Source organism: Schistocerca nitens, chromosome 8 (genome assembly GCF_023898315.1).
Source record: "Schistocerca nitens isolate TAMUIC-IGC-003100 chromosome 8, iqSchNite1.1, whole genome shotgun sequence".
Lineage (NCBI taxonomy): Eukaryota > Metazoa > Arthropoda > Insecta > Orthoptera > Acrididae > Schistocerca > Schistocerca nitens.
In genome coordinates, this window is record NC_064621.1 from 555,764,603 (window position 1) to 555,783,557 (window position 18,955).

The 18,955-nt window shown below is 41.6% G+C and overlaps 1 protein-coding gene across 2 annotated transcripts in view; it reads left to right on the forward strand.

The window, feature by feature from the left end:
- Positions 1-18,955, forward strand: part of LOC126198738 (uncharacterized) — a 110,629-nt gene that overhangs the window by 29,172 nt on the left and 62,502 nt on the right. For both annotated transcript variants that reach the window (XM_049935276.1, XM_049935275.1), the window contains exons 3-5: positions 1,036-1,163; positions 4,694-4,948; positions 6,073-6,165. In XM_049935276.1, the coding sequence (XP_049791233.1) occupies positions 1,036-1,163; positions 4,694-4,948; positions 6,073-6,165 (476 nt within the window). The remainder of the gene's footprint in view (positions 1-1,035; positions 1,164-4,693; positions 4,949-6,072; positions 6,166-18,955) is intronic.

The following is an 18,955-nucleotide window of genomic DNA, read 5'->3' on the forward strand; positions in this document are numbered from 1 at the left end:
AACTTTGAACTATTAAAAATATATTAAAGAATACATTCAGCTAAGTGATAATGATGTTTTAATTTGTAGCCCAGAGTGTGTTGAACTAAATGCATTTTGTCTGAAAGGCTTAGGACAATCCACTACTGAATAACTGTAAAAAATGTAGATGCTTGCTAATAAAAAAAAAGCATGCGGCCTGGAACAAATATGGCCACCATTTCAAAATAATAAATTAAAAAAAAAAAAAAAAAAACATTTTCGTGACTGATAAACATTGGGGAACCCAGCAAATATATAATTTTTCTGAGATGGTCAAGCAACCAATTATTTTTTTCTTGGACCACTTGGTATGGAATGACCCGTGAGTTTTGGGCAGCAAAATAACTAATGATGGCTGAGGGTGAGAGGATATAAAATGTAGACTGCCAGTGGCAAGAAAAACATTTCTGAAGAAGAGAAATTTATTAACGTCGAATGTAGACTTAAACGTTAGGAAATATTTTCTGAAGGTATTCGTCTGGAGAGTACCATGTATGGAAGTGAAACATGAACAATAAACAGTTTAGACAGGAAGAGAATAGAAGCTTTTGAAATGTGGTGCTATGGAAGAACATTGAAGATTAGGTGGGAAGATCGCATAACTAATGAGGATGTACTGGACAGAATTGGGGAGACAAGAAATTTGTGGTATACCTTGACTAAAAGAAGGGATTGGTTGATAGGACACATTCTGAGATAGCAAGGGATCACCAGTTTAGTATTGGAGGGAAGTGTGGCACTAAAAATCTTAGAGGGAGACCGTGAGATGAGTACAGTAAGCAGATTTAGAAATATGTAGGTTGCAGAAGTTATAGCCAGATGAAGAATTTGCACAGGATAGAGTAGCATGGAGAGCTGCATCAAACCAGTCTTCCGACTGAAGACTACAACAACAACTATGTATGTTGACTCATCTTTTCTTGAACTATAATTTAAGTTTGTACTTAAATACACCTCCTGATTGAAGTTGTACAGCATTTATGTATTTTAATAAGTTCTAAACACACATTACAGGTGCATCGTGTTGTGCTTTATGCATGTACAGAGTACTTCCAACTTTTAGAGAAAGAGAATCCTCCAGGCAGCCATTTATTACGAATGCCAGAGGACATGGATCCAGAGGTCGTCGTTCCAATTATAAAGTAAGTTTTACAGAGTGTAATAGACGTAGAAAACTGCTTTATAGCAGAAATGAAGGGTTTATTTAGTAAGAACTATAATTTTTCAGTTTTTATCATTAATTGTTTTTGTATTCTGAAGTTTTGGGATATGATTTTGGTAACAGTAATTATGCAGTAAAATAATTTTCTGTTTTTCCATTTCATATTCTATTTCTCCATTATTGATCTAAGTCTTAGGTGAGATTGCATTCTCACCCAAATGCCACACACAGAACTATTCATCTCTGCAGGATGCCTCAGACCTTTAGGGCCAATTACACAGATGGTACAGGACCCTAAACGGAGTACTTTCAATTAGTCAAATAGTCGAAAGTAGCTATTGCAGAACTGTAAAATGTGGTCATTTTGGTGGCAGCACTTTATGCTTATCTCTCATGATACTGCTAAAGTCCAAGCAACAAACTGTGGACAATATCAAAAGCTTTTGAATATAATACTAAAACACATTGCCTGTTGATTGTAGCTTGACAGAATATTATATGAGTAGAAGTAAAATACATGTGCATGTGGGAAAGGATACTGACATTAAGTTGGACAGGAAGGAAAAGAAATGAGGTAGAACTGGAAAGTGAGAAGAGAGATGTACATCTGCACCTGTACTACGAAAACCATTGTGAAGTGCATGGCAGAGGGTAAGTCCAATTGTACCAGTTATTTGGGTTTCTTCCTGCCCCATTCACGTACGGAGCATGGGAAGAATGATTGTTTTACTGCCTCTGTCACACTAAAACAGAGGTAGGTTCAAATTATCACAAGAGGCCGCGCGGTTTGTTGCCAAATGGTCACACCTCTTCGTTCTGTAACCTGAAACAGCCACTCCCATCGAAAATCCCTCCAAATGCAAAGTGCATAGCGTCATTCATTTTCACAAGAGGCCCTCGGTGTATCGTTGTGCCGTCATAATTCGCTCAGTCACTACCAACAGTGACCTGCAGTCATACCTGATGGCTCCTCGCATGATGAAACGTTCTATGCCTCTTCAAAATGTTGGAATTACAGGACCTCTCCCAGGTCGCCACCATACTCATTGATGATGGTCATCCAGAGTAGCACAGAGCCACGATTCATCATTGAACACAGTGTGACATCGTACATCAGGAGGCCATACCTCCAGGTCACGGAACCACTCCAAACGCAGTCACTTGCATTGCAGTGTTAACAGCAGCTAGTGTGGACGTCGGCAGTAGCCTCTTGATCGCAGACATGGGAGCAGCACCAGGTGGCAGGCAGGATTAAATTACATGCATTAACATAGATGACGATTGTGTGTTCCTGCACTGGGTGGTGGTCAGTGACTGTGTAGTAGGCCCACACAGGCCATATGGCAGCAACATTGTAGGTAGGCAACAAACTGAGCCAGGCTTGAACTCTTGGCCCACTGAGGAGATGGCCAGCAAGAGCCAGTAGTCATCCAGCATGTGACTCAATGGAGCAGAGGCTCCAAATTCACCGCACGCAGACCTCGGCTCAGGCGGGAGCCTGTAGCTGCTGGTGGCAAAGTTTGCGGACGGGAGATGAGTGAGTCACCTTGTGCTGCAAGTGATCCCTGTCTTGTAGTCACGAGCTGGGGTTCACACCTGGTTATTACTGGGTATAATGAAAATCTGAGGATGAGAGTGCAATTTGGGGGCTGTATGTGTGACCTGGCTGGTTAGTATTTCTCCAGCAGCAGCTCTTCCAACCCAAAACTCATTGCAGGTTCGAGTGGTTGGGCATCACCATTGGGCGGTGGTGGCTTCATTTGCCCGGGTTTTCCTGCATAGTCAGCTCCTGCAGAAGCCTTGTCAGAGGTATCAAGATTTCATACCTTTGGCTTCAGGAGTGCTGGCTGGCATCTTCCACTTTGTTAGCATTCCGAATGAGTGCACCTGCACTCAGAATACACCTTCTTGCTGATTGTGCCTGGACTTCGGGTTGATGACCCCTTCCTCCTCTGTGATGTTGTTCTGATTGATGCAGGAACTGTTTATTACCCCAGCAAAGCTGTGGTGCAGTGCAGTGTGTGGGATGGTAACTCTGTAGTCCAGCTACTTCTAGTCTTCAGCCAGCGATGCAGCATAACACAGAATATTTCAGGGAGTCCAGTTCTTGTTCTCGGATGGCAGGTGCAGATGTGAAGGGATTACAATGTGATCGGTGCACAGTGTGACGATCCTCCCTTTTGGTGGCCAGATGTCGTGTACTGGAGTGTTGACGATGAGTATGCCAACCCCCACATTTTGATGCAGTCCAACATTGGGCCACTGTCATATCCATACGTCTCTCACATATACATGTCTATCACATCCAAATGTCCTATATATCTGGATGTTGCGTGATTTGATGAGTCAGCCAAATAGACACCCACAATGAGTCCTCTTTCGATTTCTGTCAAGTGTTGATAATACCATCTCACACATGTACAAGGCATCTCCATGTTTTTCAAAGTGATCACTCATTATGTGTCACTGTTCACACCCCTCATACCGCATGCCTCTCCTATAAGTTTGTGTGATATTTGTAATTCTGTCTTTGTAGTATGTAACTGGAGTCAGGTCAAACAAATACTGGTCATCACATTTTTCATGTGACACCCAGTGTCAACAGAAAGCTTAGAGGTTCTGTAATTCCCATTACAATCTAAATGATTTTTAAAGAAGAGTGTTACAAACTCATGCCATACAGCAGCCCCAGATCAGTTAAGTGCGATATCCTTTTTATCGATATGTGTTAACGGGGAAACTGGAACGCGAAGAATGAACCGTATTTGAGTAGCGACAGCAGTGCCCTGTCTATGCTGACTGCTACCACCAAGCAGCAGTGCTACTCAGTCGCCGCTGGAGTGCTGATTATTCTTCACATTTTATTGTTGCTTTATTACTTATTGATGAAACAAATGTCGCACTATACTCATTTGGGACCACCATATTGAACGGACGTATAACATTCCATTTTAAAAATAATTTTGTTTCTAACAGGAAACAATACAACTTTTCCCCTACACACCAGGCATCACATGAAAGCCATGATAACCAGTATTTGTTTGGATTGGCTCCAGTTATATATTGCAAAAATGAAATTGCATCTATCTGCCAAAACGCTAGAGAAAATATGCCTGACAACATTTAGGAGAGACTCCCATATTTCCTACCAGGCCTGGTGACAACATTAAATATGAACAACACTGATGCACTCGAATGGCCATTCTATCTGTCACAAAGAATTGCAACTCTCAATCATTTACGAAGTTACATTGACATCTGACCACATCTTCTGGGTGCTTCTCTTTTTTTATCAGCAGGTGGGTACAAAATGTTGGGTTTTAATGTTAAATCCATTCGACCATGGCGTAATAGTGTGGAACATTTTATTAACTGTGATATTTCTGGCCATGAAAGTTTACATTTTATGGTGTAGGTACTACTTAATCACTTTTATTATGTAGAGAATGTGTATTTCTTGCTACTACCTGTGATGTTTATTATGTTAAAGATTACACTTCTCTGTTGCAGCTTCATGTATACCGGCCGCCTAGAGTTCAGATATGAGCTACACTCAAAGTTGTATTCAGCAGCAAAAGTGATGAGCATGTCAGTACTGACAAAGCTTCTGGATGCTCAGTATAATTCTGCATCTGTTCAGGGGTCACTTAAACCTGCAACTGTCAAGAAACTTCATGTGCCATCTCATACATCCTGGAATTTGCCTGTGAAGAAAGTTGTGAAGACAGGTGACTCACAGCTTCCAGAACCACTGCCAGGTCGAAAGTGAGTCAGTTTCATTGTTTGTAGCAGAAGGATTGTCATGAAACAGTGAAAGTTAACAGTAGTAACATGTGCCCCTTGCAGAAAGTTATTCTCATTGGTACACCTTATTATCTTTTGTGTTTTTTTATTTTGTTTTTGTTCTTTGTCTAGTAGCCCAACCTGTGATACCAAACTATTGCTTAATGCTTTCAAGATGTCGTCCAAGTCTCACTCGTGCACTGGCATAACCAGTGCTCAAGTGAGACACCAGTGCTGTTGTGAAAGGGTTGATGTTATGACAAAATGAATCCTTCACAAGAACAGAATTACGTTCATCATTATTTTCAGAATAACTTGAACAAATGGTCACTTTACACTTCTTAACAGGTTAATGATGTCGCTGTCACTAGAATTGTCTTCACAACCATAGAAACATTCATTCACACTGTCGTCTGAATCTTCGTTCTCGCTAGAAACATCTACATCAAAAACTTCTGAAAGTATTTCAGATTCATTCCATTTCCTTCTGTTTTCTGAATAGGGCCATCTCCAAAGGCAGGAGGAACTTGAAGATGAAAATAGTAACTATTTGAAACATCAAACTACAATCAGAATTTTAAATAAGAAAAAAGTGCATGAAAGCAATCAAGTTTCATACTTTGACGACTGGTGTAAATGTTTAAATAGATGAAGTAGTTCAGAAGCATCACAACAGATGACATCCACAGACAGCGTGTGTAGTAGAAAATGTGAGTTGTCTTCAGATCTGTTCATAGCAGAAGGCATGCAAAACATGAGTAAGCTGGGATCTGTCCACTGTGTTACATTCACGCACAACAATAGTAGAAGCAGTAAACATTGCCGTTTGACCAAGTTGGCAATTCAGCTATGTTCTCTTACTTTCACAGTTCCTACTGTCATCTTCCTCTCGAAAGTGCAGTTTTCTGCTGTCTACAAGTCATACATATTTCAGTGCCGTGTAGTAATTTTGAGCAACGCTACTTTGTCAGAACCAGTCTATTATTCACACTGTGTGAGATACCTGTGTACTAAGATTTTTCTGGCAATAATTCATACATACTTAAGTTCAGCCTGTACACTTTTTTCATTGTAACTCACAGTTTGATTTGAATGTATATTTTCAGACTTCCCATTTGGAAGAGGAGGAGTACTCTGCCAGTTATAACTCCACACATTGAAGACTCAACTCCTGTCATTTTCTCATCACCCCTTCTACTGTAAGTAAAATAATTAATAAAATCTTTGCCTAAATAGTTCAAATGGAAATTTGAATATGTTATGAAGGGAGTGGTTTCTATTTAGTTTCTCCAAGATAGCACATGCCTGTTAATGGAATATTATGTAGTAAGGTGTAATGAATGAACAAAGTTCAAATTGATAAACAAATTTTTGAAACTGCTTTTTTATGGACTTCAGGGTGACTGCTAAATCTTCCAGGTTAAAACAAATGGTGTGTTAATACAATAATTCTATTTTTCTGGATGTGCTGCTTGGAATCCATATTTTTTTCCATCATTTTAACTGGTTAGTCTTCAGGTAACACTTCAGAGACCAAGCTTGAGCATAGCTTTGTGTTAAAAAGACCGCGCTCAAGTATTGGCTGGGCTGGGATTTTCTCAATCTGCGAGCCACCTCTCTCTCAGAAACTGGACTCATTTTGCATGAGAACAATGTACAGGTGTCTCACTATCTGTCCCTCAACTAGTGTGGCCTTCTGTTGTCAATTTCTAGGATTATTTCAAAAGAAGCTCGAGGAAACGTAACAATTGCTGTTGCGAATGGCTGAGCCAATATGACCACATTGACGTAATTTTGCGCGTGTACTCGTAAAGTTTTGCAGTTTGCTGTAATTCTACCATAAATGTGTCACATTTCTTGAGTAAGGAATTGTGGAAGCTCAGGAGAAGGAAATTCCTCAATAACTCACCTCATACTTTTTTTTTCTTGGGAGGATAATTATACTTTCTGTCACCTTTATTGTAAAATTTGTAACTTATCAAAGAACTAAAGTAAATGTGAAAAACAAATCTTGAAGCTTGGTCCTTTTTAGCGTATATTACCCTTGAAGATACGTCCATTAAAGCTGAGTCAGTAACGCCTTACAGGACAGCTTACATGGCTTGTTTCCTAGGCTCAATATTCTTCTAAGTGGCTGCACTCCAAAGTGTTAAGACATAGAAGATATGACATCCCAGCTTTGTTCCAGAGAACTAATGGAACAATTAATTTGTTAGTAGAACTCAAAGAAACAACCTTTGATCACACTAGTAGAAAAATTCCATTAATTATCAGTGTTGAGAGAGAAGGCATTACTGTCTTTATTATTAAAATGTTGTACCACAACAGGTGATGGATTTACAAATAATTGAGAATGCGTAAGAGGCTCAGTGATTAAGGGGAGAGCGCCATACTACAAATATGTCAGTTTTCAGATATTTTCTGTCGTTTGTTGATTCTTTCATCTCTGACAATAATTTAGTAATGTGAAAAACCATTGAACTGATGGCACTCCTGTGACTGGATGGGTAATTTGGTTCCGAAGTTAGAGGAAGGTACGCAAAGGGCTACCTTTTTCAGTAAGACCATGCCCACTCCTATAACTGGCTGGGTAATTCAGTGCCGAAGTCGGAGGAAGATAAGCCAATGGTGTTTCTTTTTCAGTAAAGCCATGCCCAGTAAATACTGCTGTGGTCAAGCCAATATTTGAATTGAAGATAGCTTTGCAAATACAAGAACTTGTAAAGCGGACAGTTTTGACTTTGCCATGTGGTTCAGAAACGTTTGGTAAATGAATGGATGATAAAGAATTTTGTCATCGGAAACTGAAGCATGTATCTGATGTGTGAAAATGTAAAGAGTGTATTGTTCATAACAGCAGTCCAAAATTATGGGGGAGGGGGTGGAGAAAGAGGTAACTAATCATTCGTATACTACTTCTTCCATTGGTGGCTTCTGTAGGACCACAGGTAGCTCTTTCTTGGATTGCATTTTTTCTTCTTCTCCCCCAACTTTTTAATTTTTGTCTTCTAATCTCCCATTCTTTTTCAGAGATCTCCAGTGTCCTCTTGTGTTGTCTGCATCACTGGTGAGTTTGTATCCTTTCTCGTGATACTCAAGTCAGACCATTCCACCCTGATTTCAACAACCCAGTTGGTCATTTTCTTTCCTCTTATCCTTCCAGTTGTTTCCCAAACTGTTAGGTCATTCTATTCATATTCATCTCGACCATATGTCTTGCAAATCTTACTCTTTTAAATTTGATATCTCCTAATAATATTCTCTTGCTCCGGTATAGTTATTTCCTAGCCTTTCACATCTGTCCCTCGCCGTCTCTTTTAGGTCCCATTGTTTTCCTTAGTATTTATCACTAGAGTCTCATTGTACTGCACCTTATCTTCGTACTGTTAGTCGTCTCAGCCACACGTAGAACTGCATTCCTTGTTGGCTTCGCCGATAGCTGTGTAGCTGAGTGGTCAGCATGACGGATTGCCATCCTACGGGCCCGGGTTCGATTCCCGGCTGGGTTGGGGATTTTCTCTGCTCAGGGACTGGGTGTTGTGTTGTCTTCATCATCATTTCATCCCCATCCGGTGTGCAGGTCGCCCAATGTGGTGTCGAATGTAATAAGGCCCCACCAAGGCGGCAGGACCTGCCCCGTAAGGGGCCTCCCAGGCAATGACGCAAACGCTCATTTTTGTCCAACTTTCACATACTGCCTTCTGGTGTTTTCCAATCCCCATTAATATTCAGTGTCTTCATTTGTCATAGTTGATTCTCTGTCATAATTTTTCTTATTAGTAGCACAGTCTAGTCTCTAGTCCTCTGTTCAGTGTGTCACCGTTTGATTTTTGTATCTTGATCATATCTTTATTTATTGCAATAAAGTCAGTCTCAATAACAATGAGTCCTTTCAGGTTTGTTGACTATAGCCACTGTCATATCGAAGTGCTGACTCCTTAGGAATTGCAGTTTTTATCCATTTCTCATTAAATCTTTGTTTCCAGAATGAACATTCTCCATGCAGTGGAGTGTGCATTGACTTGAAACTTCCTGGCATATTAAAACTTGGCTAGGCCATGGCAATAAATCTTTAAATCTTTTTTGTACGCAGAAAAGTTGTCAGTTTCTGCAAACAGAAATTTCATTTCTGCTTTGCATATTTATTTTGTGGTGCACATATGAGATTTTGTAAGTTTGTGTTTCACAACGTCAAGGGAAAATTTCTGAAGGTGGAACAAAAATTCTGATGGTATCGACAAAATTTTGTTTGTTACATTGTTACTGTTGCACAGAGTCATAAGCCAAATCAGATTGAGTTACAGACTCATTTTGTTGCTGCTGATTTTTACAGCAATTTTAAGTTTATCATTCAAAATGAGCAATAAATTACCGTAGTTAAATTCTTGGTTTGGATGTTTTATTGCTGATGGAAATCGGCAAATGAGTTGTATGAGTGTCCTTCATTTTTGAGATTTAAGAAATGGACTTACATTTAAAACTTCTGGGTGGATTAAAACTGTACGCCAGAAAGGCACTGGAACCTCGGAGAGTTGCATCTTGCGAGCAAGTGCTCCACTGACTGAGCTGTTCAAGCACAAGTGAGGATCTGCTTTACACCCATGAATGACACCTCGCCCGCCTTCCAGACTTCACAGAAGTTCTTCTGCATACCTTTAGGGACTTAACACTCCTCGAAGAAAGGATATTTTGGGGAATTTGCATTGCCATGGCCTAGCCTAGTTTTAATGTGCCAGGAAGTTTCAAGTCAATGCACACTCCACTGCATGGATAATGTTCATTCTGGAAACAATCCCCCAGGCTGTGGCAAAGCCATTTCTCTGGAGTATCCTTTCTTCCAGCTTCCAGGAGTGCTAATCCTAAAATATAAAGAAGAAAATCTGTGTGAAATTTGGAAGGGTAGACAAAGACTTACTGGTGCAGGGAAAGCTGTGAGGATGATAATTTAGTTGGGGTGGATAGCTCAGTCATTTGGGCACTTGCCTGCAGAAGGCTGTGGTCCCTGGTTTGAGACTTGATCTGGTATACAGCTTTAATATACTAAGACATTACAAATTAGTTCGTACACTGCTGTTGAGTGAAAACTCATTGCAGGACTAACTCTTCTTGAAGATTATCCATGTGAAAGACATCTGAACACTGCCGCCACAGATGAAAATCTGTAGTTAGTGCCAGGTTTGCTACTAGGCAATCAGCAATAACAGTTGTTTCTTATAACTATGTCAACAGAAATAGCAGAAAGAACTGTATGATACATTGTAAAGAGAGAAGTAAGTAGGAAAATGCTTTGCGCTGGTTGGATGATGCATTTATGAATAGGCTCCCTGCCGCCGTTGGATAAGCAGCTGCAGCAGCAATTCGTATACCCCTAGCGTACTTATTTGTTACATAGTTTAATTCTTAATTTATTTGCGTGTTTTTGGGTACTTGCATTGTTTAATTCATAAATTTCAGGCGTATTATAGTATTTGAGAGTTGTAGCATCGCGCTTTAGTGTTTACTTCGTAGATTCTTACTTAAATTGCGTGAGAGTTTCGTATAGGAGGTGTAATTTCGAGTTTTAGTTACTGTAATCGTAAATTCAGGCAGATTGTAACACAGTCGTTAGGCATTTGTTCAGGTTAGTTAATACATTCTTTGCGTGTTTCCCTTGCGTTATCTAGGCACTGACTCGTGTTTCAGTAACTGTTGTTCAACATCGATTAGAATGGACAGGGACTGTGATTACTGTGTTTGGATGAGGGCTGAGTTGGCATCCCTTCGCTCACAGCTGCAGGCGGCACTGACTTAGGTCGCGCAGCTTGAGGCTGTTGCCAATGGGCACCACTGTGGGGAGCCGGAGTTGGGTATCACGGGGATATCAACCTCGTCCCATCTGTCCCCAGATTGGTCTGCCGCTGTGGTTGCCCCAGTTGCTGCCCGCAGTGGGGCTGAGCCCTCGCCTGTGGTTGATTGGGAGGTCGTTCCAAGGCGTGTCAGGCAGCGAAAGACGTCCCCAGAGGCTGATCAGAAAGCCTCGCCGGTGTGTCTGACAAACAGGTTTCAGGCACTGTCTCTGGCTGAGCCAGATGCAGCTGCCTGCCCTGTTTCAGAGGATGATTCTCAGTCTTCAAAGTCCGGGCAATCACAGAGGGTGGGCTTATTGGTAGTTGGGAGCTCCAATGTTAGGCGCGTAATGGTACCCCTTAGGGATATGGCGGCTAAGGAGGGGAAGAAATCCAGTGTGCACTCCGTGTGCATTCCGGGGTGGAGTCATTCCTGATGTGGAAAGGGTCCTTCCGGATGCCATGAAGAGCACAGGGTGCAGCCAGCTGCAGGTAGTGGCACATGTCGGCACTAATGACATGTGTCGCTTTGGATCTGAGGAAATTCTCTCTGGATTCCAGTGGCTATCTGATTTCGTGAAGGCTGCCGGTCTTGCTTACGAGATGAAGGCAGAGCTCACCATCTGCAGCATCGTTGACAGAACTGACTGCGGACCTTTGGTGCAGAGCCGGGTGGAGGGTCTGAATCAGAGGCTCAGACGGTTTTGCGACCGTGTTGGCTGCAGATTCCTTGACTTGCGCCATAGGGTGGTGGGGTTTCGGGTTCCGCTGAATAGGTCAGGAGTTCACTACACTCAGCTGGCGGCTACACGGGTAGCGGAGGCTGTGTGGCATGGACTGGGCGGTTTTTTAGGTTAGAAGGCCTCGGGGAAAGTACAGGGTGGGCTGCAATCTCAAAGGGTGCATGGCAAATACAGGACATGCTTGGATCAAGGAACAGTCGGAATTGTAGTTTTAAATTGTTGTAGTATTGTTCTGGGAAAGTCCCTGAGCTTCAAGCGCTAATAGAAAGCACAGAAGCTGAAATCATTATAGGTACAGAAAGCTGGCTAAAGCCTGAAATAAGTTTTGCAGAAATTTTTACGAAGTCTCAGACGGTGTTCAGGAAAGATAGAGTAGGCAGAATTGGTGGTGGAGTGTTTGTGTCTGTCAGTAGTGGTTTATCTTGTAGTGAAGTCGAATACTCCGTGCGAATTGGTATGGGTGGAGGTTATACTTAACAGCCGAACTAAGTTAATAATTGGCTCCTTGTGCCGACCCCCAGACTCCGATGATATAGTTGTGGAACAGTTCAGAGAAAATTTGAGTCTCGTAACAAATAAATACTCCACTCATACGGCTATAGTTGGTGGGGACTTCAACCTTCCCTCGATATGTTGGCAAAAATACTTGTTCAAAACCGGTGGTAGGCAGAAAACATCTTCCGAGATTGTCCTAAATGCTTTCTCCGAAAATTATTTCGAGCAGTTAGTCCACGAACCCACGCGAATTGTAAATGGTTGCGAAAACACACTTGACCTCTTAGCCACAAACAATCCAGAGCTGATAGAGAGCATCATGACTGATACAGGGATTAGTGATCACAAGGTCGTTGTAGCTAGGCTCAATACCGTTTCATCAAACGCAAAATAATTTTATTTAAAAAAGCAGATAAAGTGTCACTAGAAGCCTTCCTAACAGACAATCTCCATTCCTTCTGAACTGACTATGCAAATGTAGATGAGATGTGGCTCAAATTCAAAGATGTAGTAGCAACAGCAATTGAGAGATTCATACCTCATAAATTGGTAAGAGATGGAACTGATCCCCCGTGGTACACAAAACAGGTCCGAACTCTGTTGCAGAGGCGACGGAAAAAGCATGCGAAGTTCAGAACAACGCGAAATCCCGAAGATGGGCTAAAATTTAAAGACGCACGAAATTTGGCATGGACTTCAATGCGTGATGCCTTTAATAGGTTCCACAACGAAACATTGTCTCGAAATTTGGTAGAAAATCCGAAGAAATTCTGGTCGTATGTAAAGTACACAAGCGGCAAGACGCAGTCAATACCTTCGCTGCACAGTGCCGATGGTACTGTTACCAACGACTGTGCCGCTAAAGCGGAGTTATTGAACGCAGTTTTCCGAAATTCCTTCACCAGGGAAGATGAATGGAATATACCAGAATTTGAAACACGAACAGCTGCTAGCATGAATTTCTTAGAAGTAGATACCTTAGGGGTTGCGAAGCAACTCAAATCGCTTGATACGGGCAAGTCCTCAGGTCCAGATTGTAAACCGATTAGGTTCCTTTCAGATTATGCTGATACAATTGCTCCCTACTTAGCACTCATATACAACCGCTCGCTCACCGATAGATCTGTACCTACAGATTGGAAAATTGTGCAGGTCGCACCAGTATTTAAGAAGGGTAGTAGGAGTAATCCATCTAACTACAGACCTTTATCATTGACGTTGGTTTGCAGTAGGGTTTTGGAGCATATACTGTATTCAAACATTATGAATCACAGCGAAGGGAACAATCTATTGATACGTAATCAGCATGGTTTCAGAAAACATCGTTCTTGTGCAACACAGCTAGCTCTTTATTCGCACGAAGTAATGGCCGCTATCGACAGGGGATCTCAAGTTGATTCCGTATTTCTAGATTTCTGGAAAGCTTTTGACACCGTTCATCACAAGCGACTTCTTATCAAGCTGCGGGCCTATGGGGTATCGTCTCAGTTGTGCAACTGGATTCGTGATTTCCTGTCAGGAAGATCGCAGTTCGTAGTAATAGACGGCAAATCGTCGAGTAAAACTGAAGTGATATCAGGTGTTCCCCAGGGAAGCGTCCTGGGACCTCTGCTGTTCCTGATCTATATAAATGACCTTCTGAGCAGTTCTCTTAGGTTGTTCGCAGATGATGCTGTAATTTACCGTCTAGTAAGGTCATCCGAAAACCAGTTGTTGTTGTTGTGGTCTTCAGTCCTGAGACTGGTTTGATGCAGCTCTCCATGCTACTCTATCCTGTGCAAGCTTCTTCATCTCCCAGTACCTACTGCAACCTACATCCTTCTGAATCTGCTTAGTGTATGCATCTCTTGGTCTCCCCCTACGATTTTTACCCTCCACGCTGCCCTCCAATACTAAATTGGTGATCCCTTGATGCCTCAGAACATGTCCTACCAACCGATCCCTTCTTCTGGTCAAGTTGTGCCACAAACTCCTCTTCTCCCCAATCCTATTCAGTACCTCCTCATTAGTTATGTGATCTACCCATCTAATCTTCAGCATTCTTCTGTAGCACCACATTTCGAAAGCTTCTATTCTCTTCTTGTCCAAACTATTTATCGTCCATGTTTCACTTCCATACATGGCTACACTCCATACAAATACTTTCAGAAAAGACTTCCTGACACTTAAATCTATACTCGATGTTAACAAATTTCTCTTCTTCAGAAACGCTTTCCTTGCCATTGCCAGTCTACATTTTATATCCTCTCTACTTCGACCATCAGCAGTTATTTTGCTCCCCAAATAGCAAAACTCCTTTACTACTTTAAGTGTCTCATTTCCTAATCTAATACCTTCAACATCACCCGACTTAATTCGACTACATTCCATTATCCTCATTTTGCTTTTGTTGATGTTCATCTTATACCCTCCTTTCAAGACACTGTCCATTCCGTTCAACTGCTCTTCCAAGTCCTTTGCTGTCTCTGACAGAATTACAATGTCATCGGCGAACCTCAAAGTTTTTATTTCTTCTCCATGGATTTTAATACCTACTCCGAATTGTTCTTTTGTTTCCTTTACTGCTTGCTCAATATACAGATTGAATAACGTCGGGGAGAGGCTACAACCCTGTCTTACTCCCTTCCCAACCACTGCTTCCTTTTCATGCCCCTCGACTCTTATAACTGCCATCTGGTTTCTGTACAAATTGTAAATAGCCTTTCGCTCCCTGTATTTTACCCCTGCCACCTTTAGAATTTGAAAGAGAGTATTCCAGTCAACATTGTCAAAAGCTTTCTCTAAGTCTACAAATGCTAGAAACGTAGGTTTGCCTTTCCTTAATCTTTCTTCTAAGATAAGTCGTAAGGTCTGTATTGCCTCACGTGTTCCAATATTTCTACGGAATCCAAACTGATCTTCCCCGAGGTCGGCTTCTACTAGTTTTTCCATTCGTCTGTAAAGAATTCGTGTTAGTATTTTGCAGCTGTGGCTTATTAAACTGATTGTTCGGTAATTCTCACATCTGTCAACACCTGCTTTCTTTGGAATTGGAATTATTATATTCTTCTTGAAGTCTGAGGGTATTTCGCCTGTTTCATACATCTTGCTTACCAGATGGTAGAGTTTCGTCAGGGCTGGCTCTCCCAAAGCCGTCAGTAGTTCCAATGGAATGTTGTCTACTCCGGGGGCCTTGTTTCGACTCAGGTCTTTCAGTGCTCTGTCAAATTCTTCACGCAGTATCGTATCTCCCATTTCATCTTCATCTACATCCTCTTCCATTTCCATAATATTGTCCTCAAGTACATCGCCCTTGTATAGACCCTCTATATACTCCTTCCACCTTTCTGCCTTCCCTTCTTTGCTTAGAACTGGGTTGCCATCTGAGCTCTTGATGTTCATACAGGTGGTTCTCTTATCTCCAAAGGTCTCTTTAATTTTCCTGTAGGCAGTATCTATCTTACCCCTAGTGAGATGAGCCTCTACATCCTTACATTTGTCCTCTAGCCATCCCTGCTTAGCCATTTTGCACTTTCTGTCGATCTCATTTTTGAGACGTTTGTATTCCTTTTTGCCTGCTTCATTTACTGCATTTTTATATTTTCTCCTTTCATCAATTAAATTCAATATTTCTTCTGTTACCCGAGGATTTCTACTAGCCCTCGTCTTTTTACCTACTTGATCCTCTGCTGCCTTCACTACTTCATCCCTCAAAGCTACCCATTCTTCTTCTACTGTATTTCTTTCCCCCATTCCCGTCAATTGTTCCCTTATGCTCTCCCTGAAACTCTGTACAACCTCTGGTTCTTTCAGTTTATCCAGGTCCCATCTCCTTAAATTCCCACCTTTTTGCAGTTTCTTCAGTTTTAATCTACAGGTCATAACCAATAGATTGTGGTCAGAGTCCACATCTGCCCCTGGAAATGTCTTACAATTTAAAACCTGGTTCCTAAATCTCTGTCTTACCATTATATAATCTATCTGATACCTTTTAGTATCTCCAGGGTTCTTCCATGTATACAACCTTCTATCATGATTCTTAAACCAAGTATTAGCTATGATTAAGTTGTGCTCTGTGCAAAATTCTACCAGGCGGCTTCCTCTTTCATTTCTTAGCCCCAATCCATATTCACCTACTACGTTTCCTTCTCTCCCTTTCCCTACACTCGAATTCCAGTCACCCATGACTATTAAATTTTCGTCTCCCTTCACTATCTGAATAATTTCTTTTATTTCATCATACATTTCTTCAATTTCTTCGTCATCTGCAGAGCTAGTTGGCATATAAACTTGTACTACTGTAGTAGGTGTGGGCTTCGTATCTATCTTGGCCACAATAATGCGTTCACTAAGCTGTTTGTAGTAGCTTACCCGCGTTCCTATTTTCCTATTCATTATTAAACCTACTCCTGCATTACCCCTATTTGACTTTGTGTTTATAACCCTGTAGTCACCTGACCAGAAGTCTTGTTCCTCCTGCCACCGAACTTCACTAATTCCCACTATATCTAACTGTAACCTATCCATTTCCCTTTTCAAATTTTCTAACCTACCTGCCCGATTAAGGGACCTGACATTCCACGCTCCGATCCGTAGAACGCCAGTTTTCTTTCTCCTGATAATGACATCCTCTTGAGTAGTCCCCGCCCGGAGATCCGAATGGGGGACTATTTTACCTCCGGAATATTTTACCCAAGAGGACGCCATCATCATTTAATCATACAGTAAAGCTGCATGCCCTCGGGAAAAATTACGGCCGTAGTTTCCCCTTGCTTTCAGCCGTTCGCAGTACCAGCACAGCAAGGCCGTTTTGGTTATTGTTACAAGGCCAGATCAGTCAATCATCCATACTGTTGCCCTTGCAACTACTGAAAAGGCTGCTGCCCCTCTTCAGGAACCACACGTTTGTCTGGCCTCTCAACAGATACCCCTCCGTTGTGGTTGTACCTACGGTGCGGCTATCTGTATCGCTGAGGCACGCAAGCCTCCCCACCAACGGCAAGGTCCATGGTTCATGGGGGGGCCGAAAACCAGTATCAGTTGCAAAGCAATTGCTTTGCAACCGAAAACCAGTATCAGTTGCAAAGCAATTTAGAAAAGATTGCTGTATGGTGTGGCAGGTGGCAGTTGACGCTAAATAACGAAAAGTGTGAGGTGATCCACATGAATTCCAAAAGAAATCCGTTGGAATTCGATTACTCGATAAATAGTACAATTCTCAAGGCTGTCAATTCAACTAAGTACCTGGGTGTTAAAATTACAAACAACTTCAGTTGGAAAGACCACATAGATAATATTGTGGGGAAGGCGAGCCAAAGGTTGCGTTTCATTGGCAGGACACTTAGAAGATGCAACAAGTCCACTAAAGAGACAGCTTACACTACACTCATTCGTCCTCTGTTAGAATATTGCTGCGCGGTGTGGGATCCTTACCAGGTGGGATTGACGGAGGACATAGAAAGGGTGCAAAAAAGGGCAGCTCGTTTTGTATTATCACGTAGTAGGGGAGAGAGTGTGGCAGATGTGATACGCGAATTGGGATGGAAGTCATTACAGCAAAGACGTTTTTCGTCGCGGCGAGATCTATTTACGAAATTTCAGTCACCAACTTTCTCTTCCGAATGCGAAAATAATTTGTTGAGCCCAACCTTTATAGGTAGGAATGATCATCAAAATAAAATAAGAGAAATCAGAGCTCGAACAGAAAGGTTTAGGTGTTCGTTTTTCCCACGCGCTGTTCGGGAATGGAATGGTAGAGAGATAGTATGATTGTGGTTCAACGAACCCTCTGCCAAGCACTTAAATGTGAATTGCAGAGTAGTCATGTAGATGCAGATGTGGATGTAGGCCTGAAGCAGTGCCAGAAATCAACATATCAGAAATGTTCGTACCATTTTAAAAACAATGAAATTGACTGTATGTTAATTTGCTGCTGCGGGTGGGATATAGGTACATATTTAACTCGAGAAACAAAACAGCAGTCTAAGGAATGGGTGGACACCAAGAGGTCTAAACCAAACAAGGTGAAGTTGTTTTCATCTGCTCACAAAGGCACAACTACATTTTGTGGGACGCGGACAGAATTATCCTCCTTGAATAAAATTTTTAGTGTGTAAAACATAAATATAACTCAAGTCTGTTGCATCAGCTGAATGATAAAAAAGGTGTGAGAAGAGACCAAAACTTGGAAAGGAAAAAATTGTTCAGGACAGTGCATTTCCCTAATTGGTGCTTTGTTATTGGGAAAGTTAGGAAAAACAAAGCAGATTCAGAAGGATAGAGTAGCATGGAGAGCTGCATCAAACCAGTCTCAGGACTGAAGACCACAACAACAACAACAACAACAACAACAACAGGAAAAACAAAGTCTCACTTGGTAGAGCATATGTCCTATTCACGACATATGGCTTCTTCAACTTACAACATCTAAAGAAATTTATGGCTGAAAAATGTCTCCAATGAAAATTTTACAGTAGCTGTAGCTTGGAATTTTGTAGACCTTATAGAATCGCAATTCAGGATTTCTACAGGCTAAACATTCTATCAACCATTTCATTGTCGTCATTCCATTCTACAGCTGATGGTAGTCCTTATTTGCAATAGTAAATTCATTTGATGGTGTTTCGTAACGGTTGTGGTCGCTGCATGCATGTCCTAAGAAGCTTTGCATCATAATCAGAGTAACACAGGCACTGCAATATTGTATCAAATTAAAATCCGTTTAGCGGTTGCGTAATAGGTCACGAATGGTCGAAACCTCAAGTTCCCAACAAGTGTCAAACCTACAGAAGGACAAAAGTGTTGTGAAATATGCCATTGAGACTGAGCTGCATACCGACTTAAACTACAGTAAATATGTTGTGATGTGCAGGGCCTGGTGAACATTCCAAAAGAAGAATTCGAAGGCATTGTAGACATACAGAATATCATGAAAAGGATGGTAGATG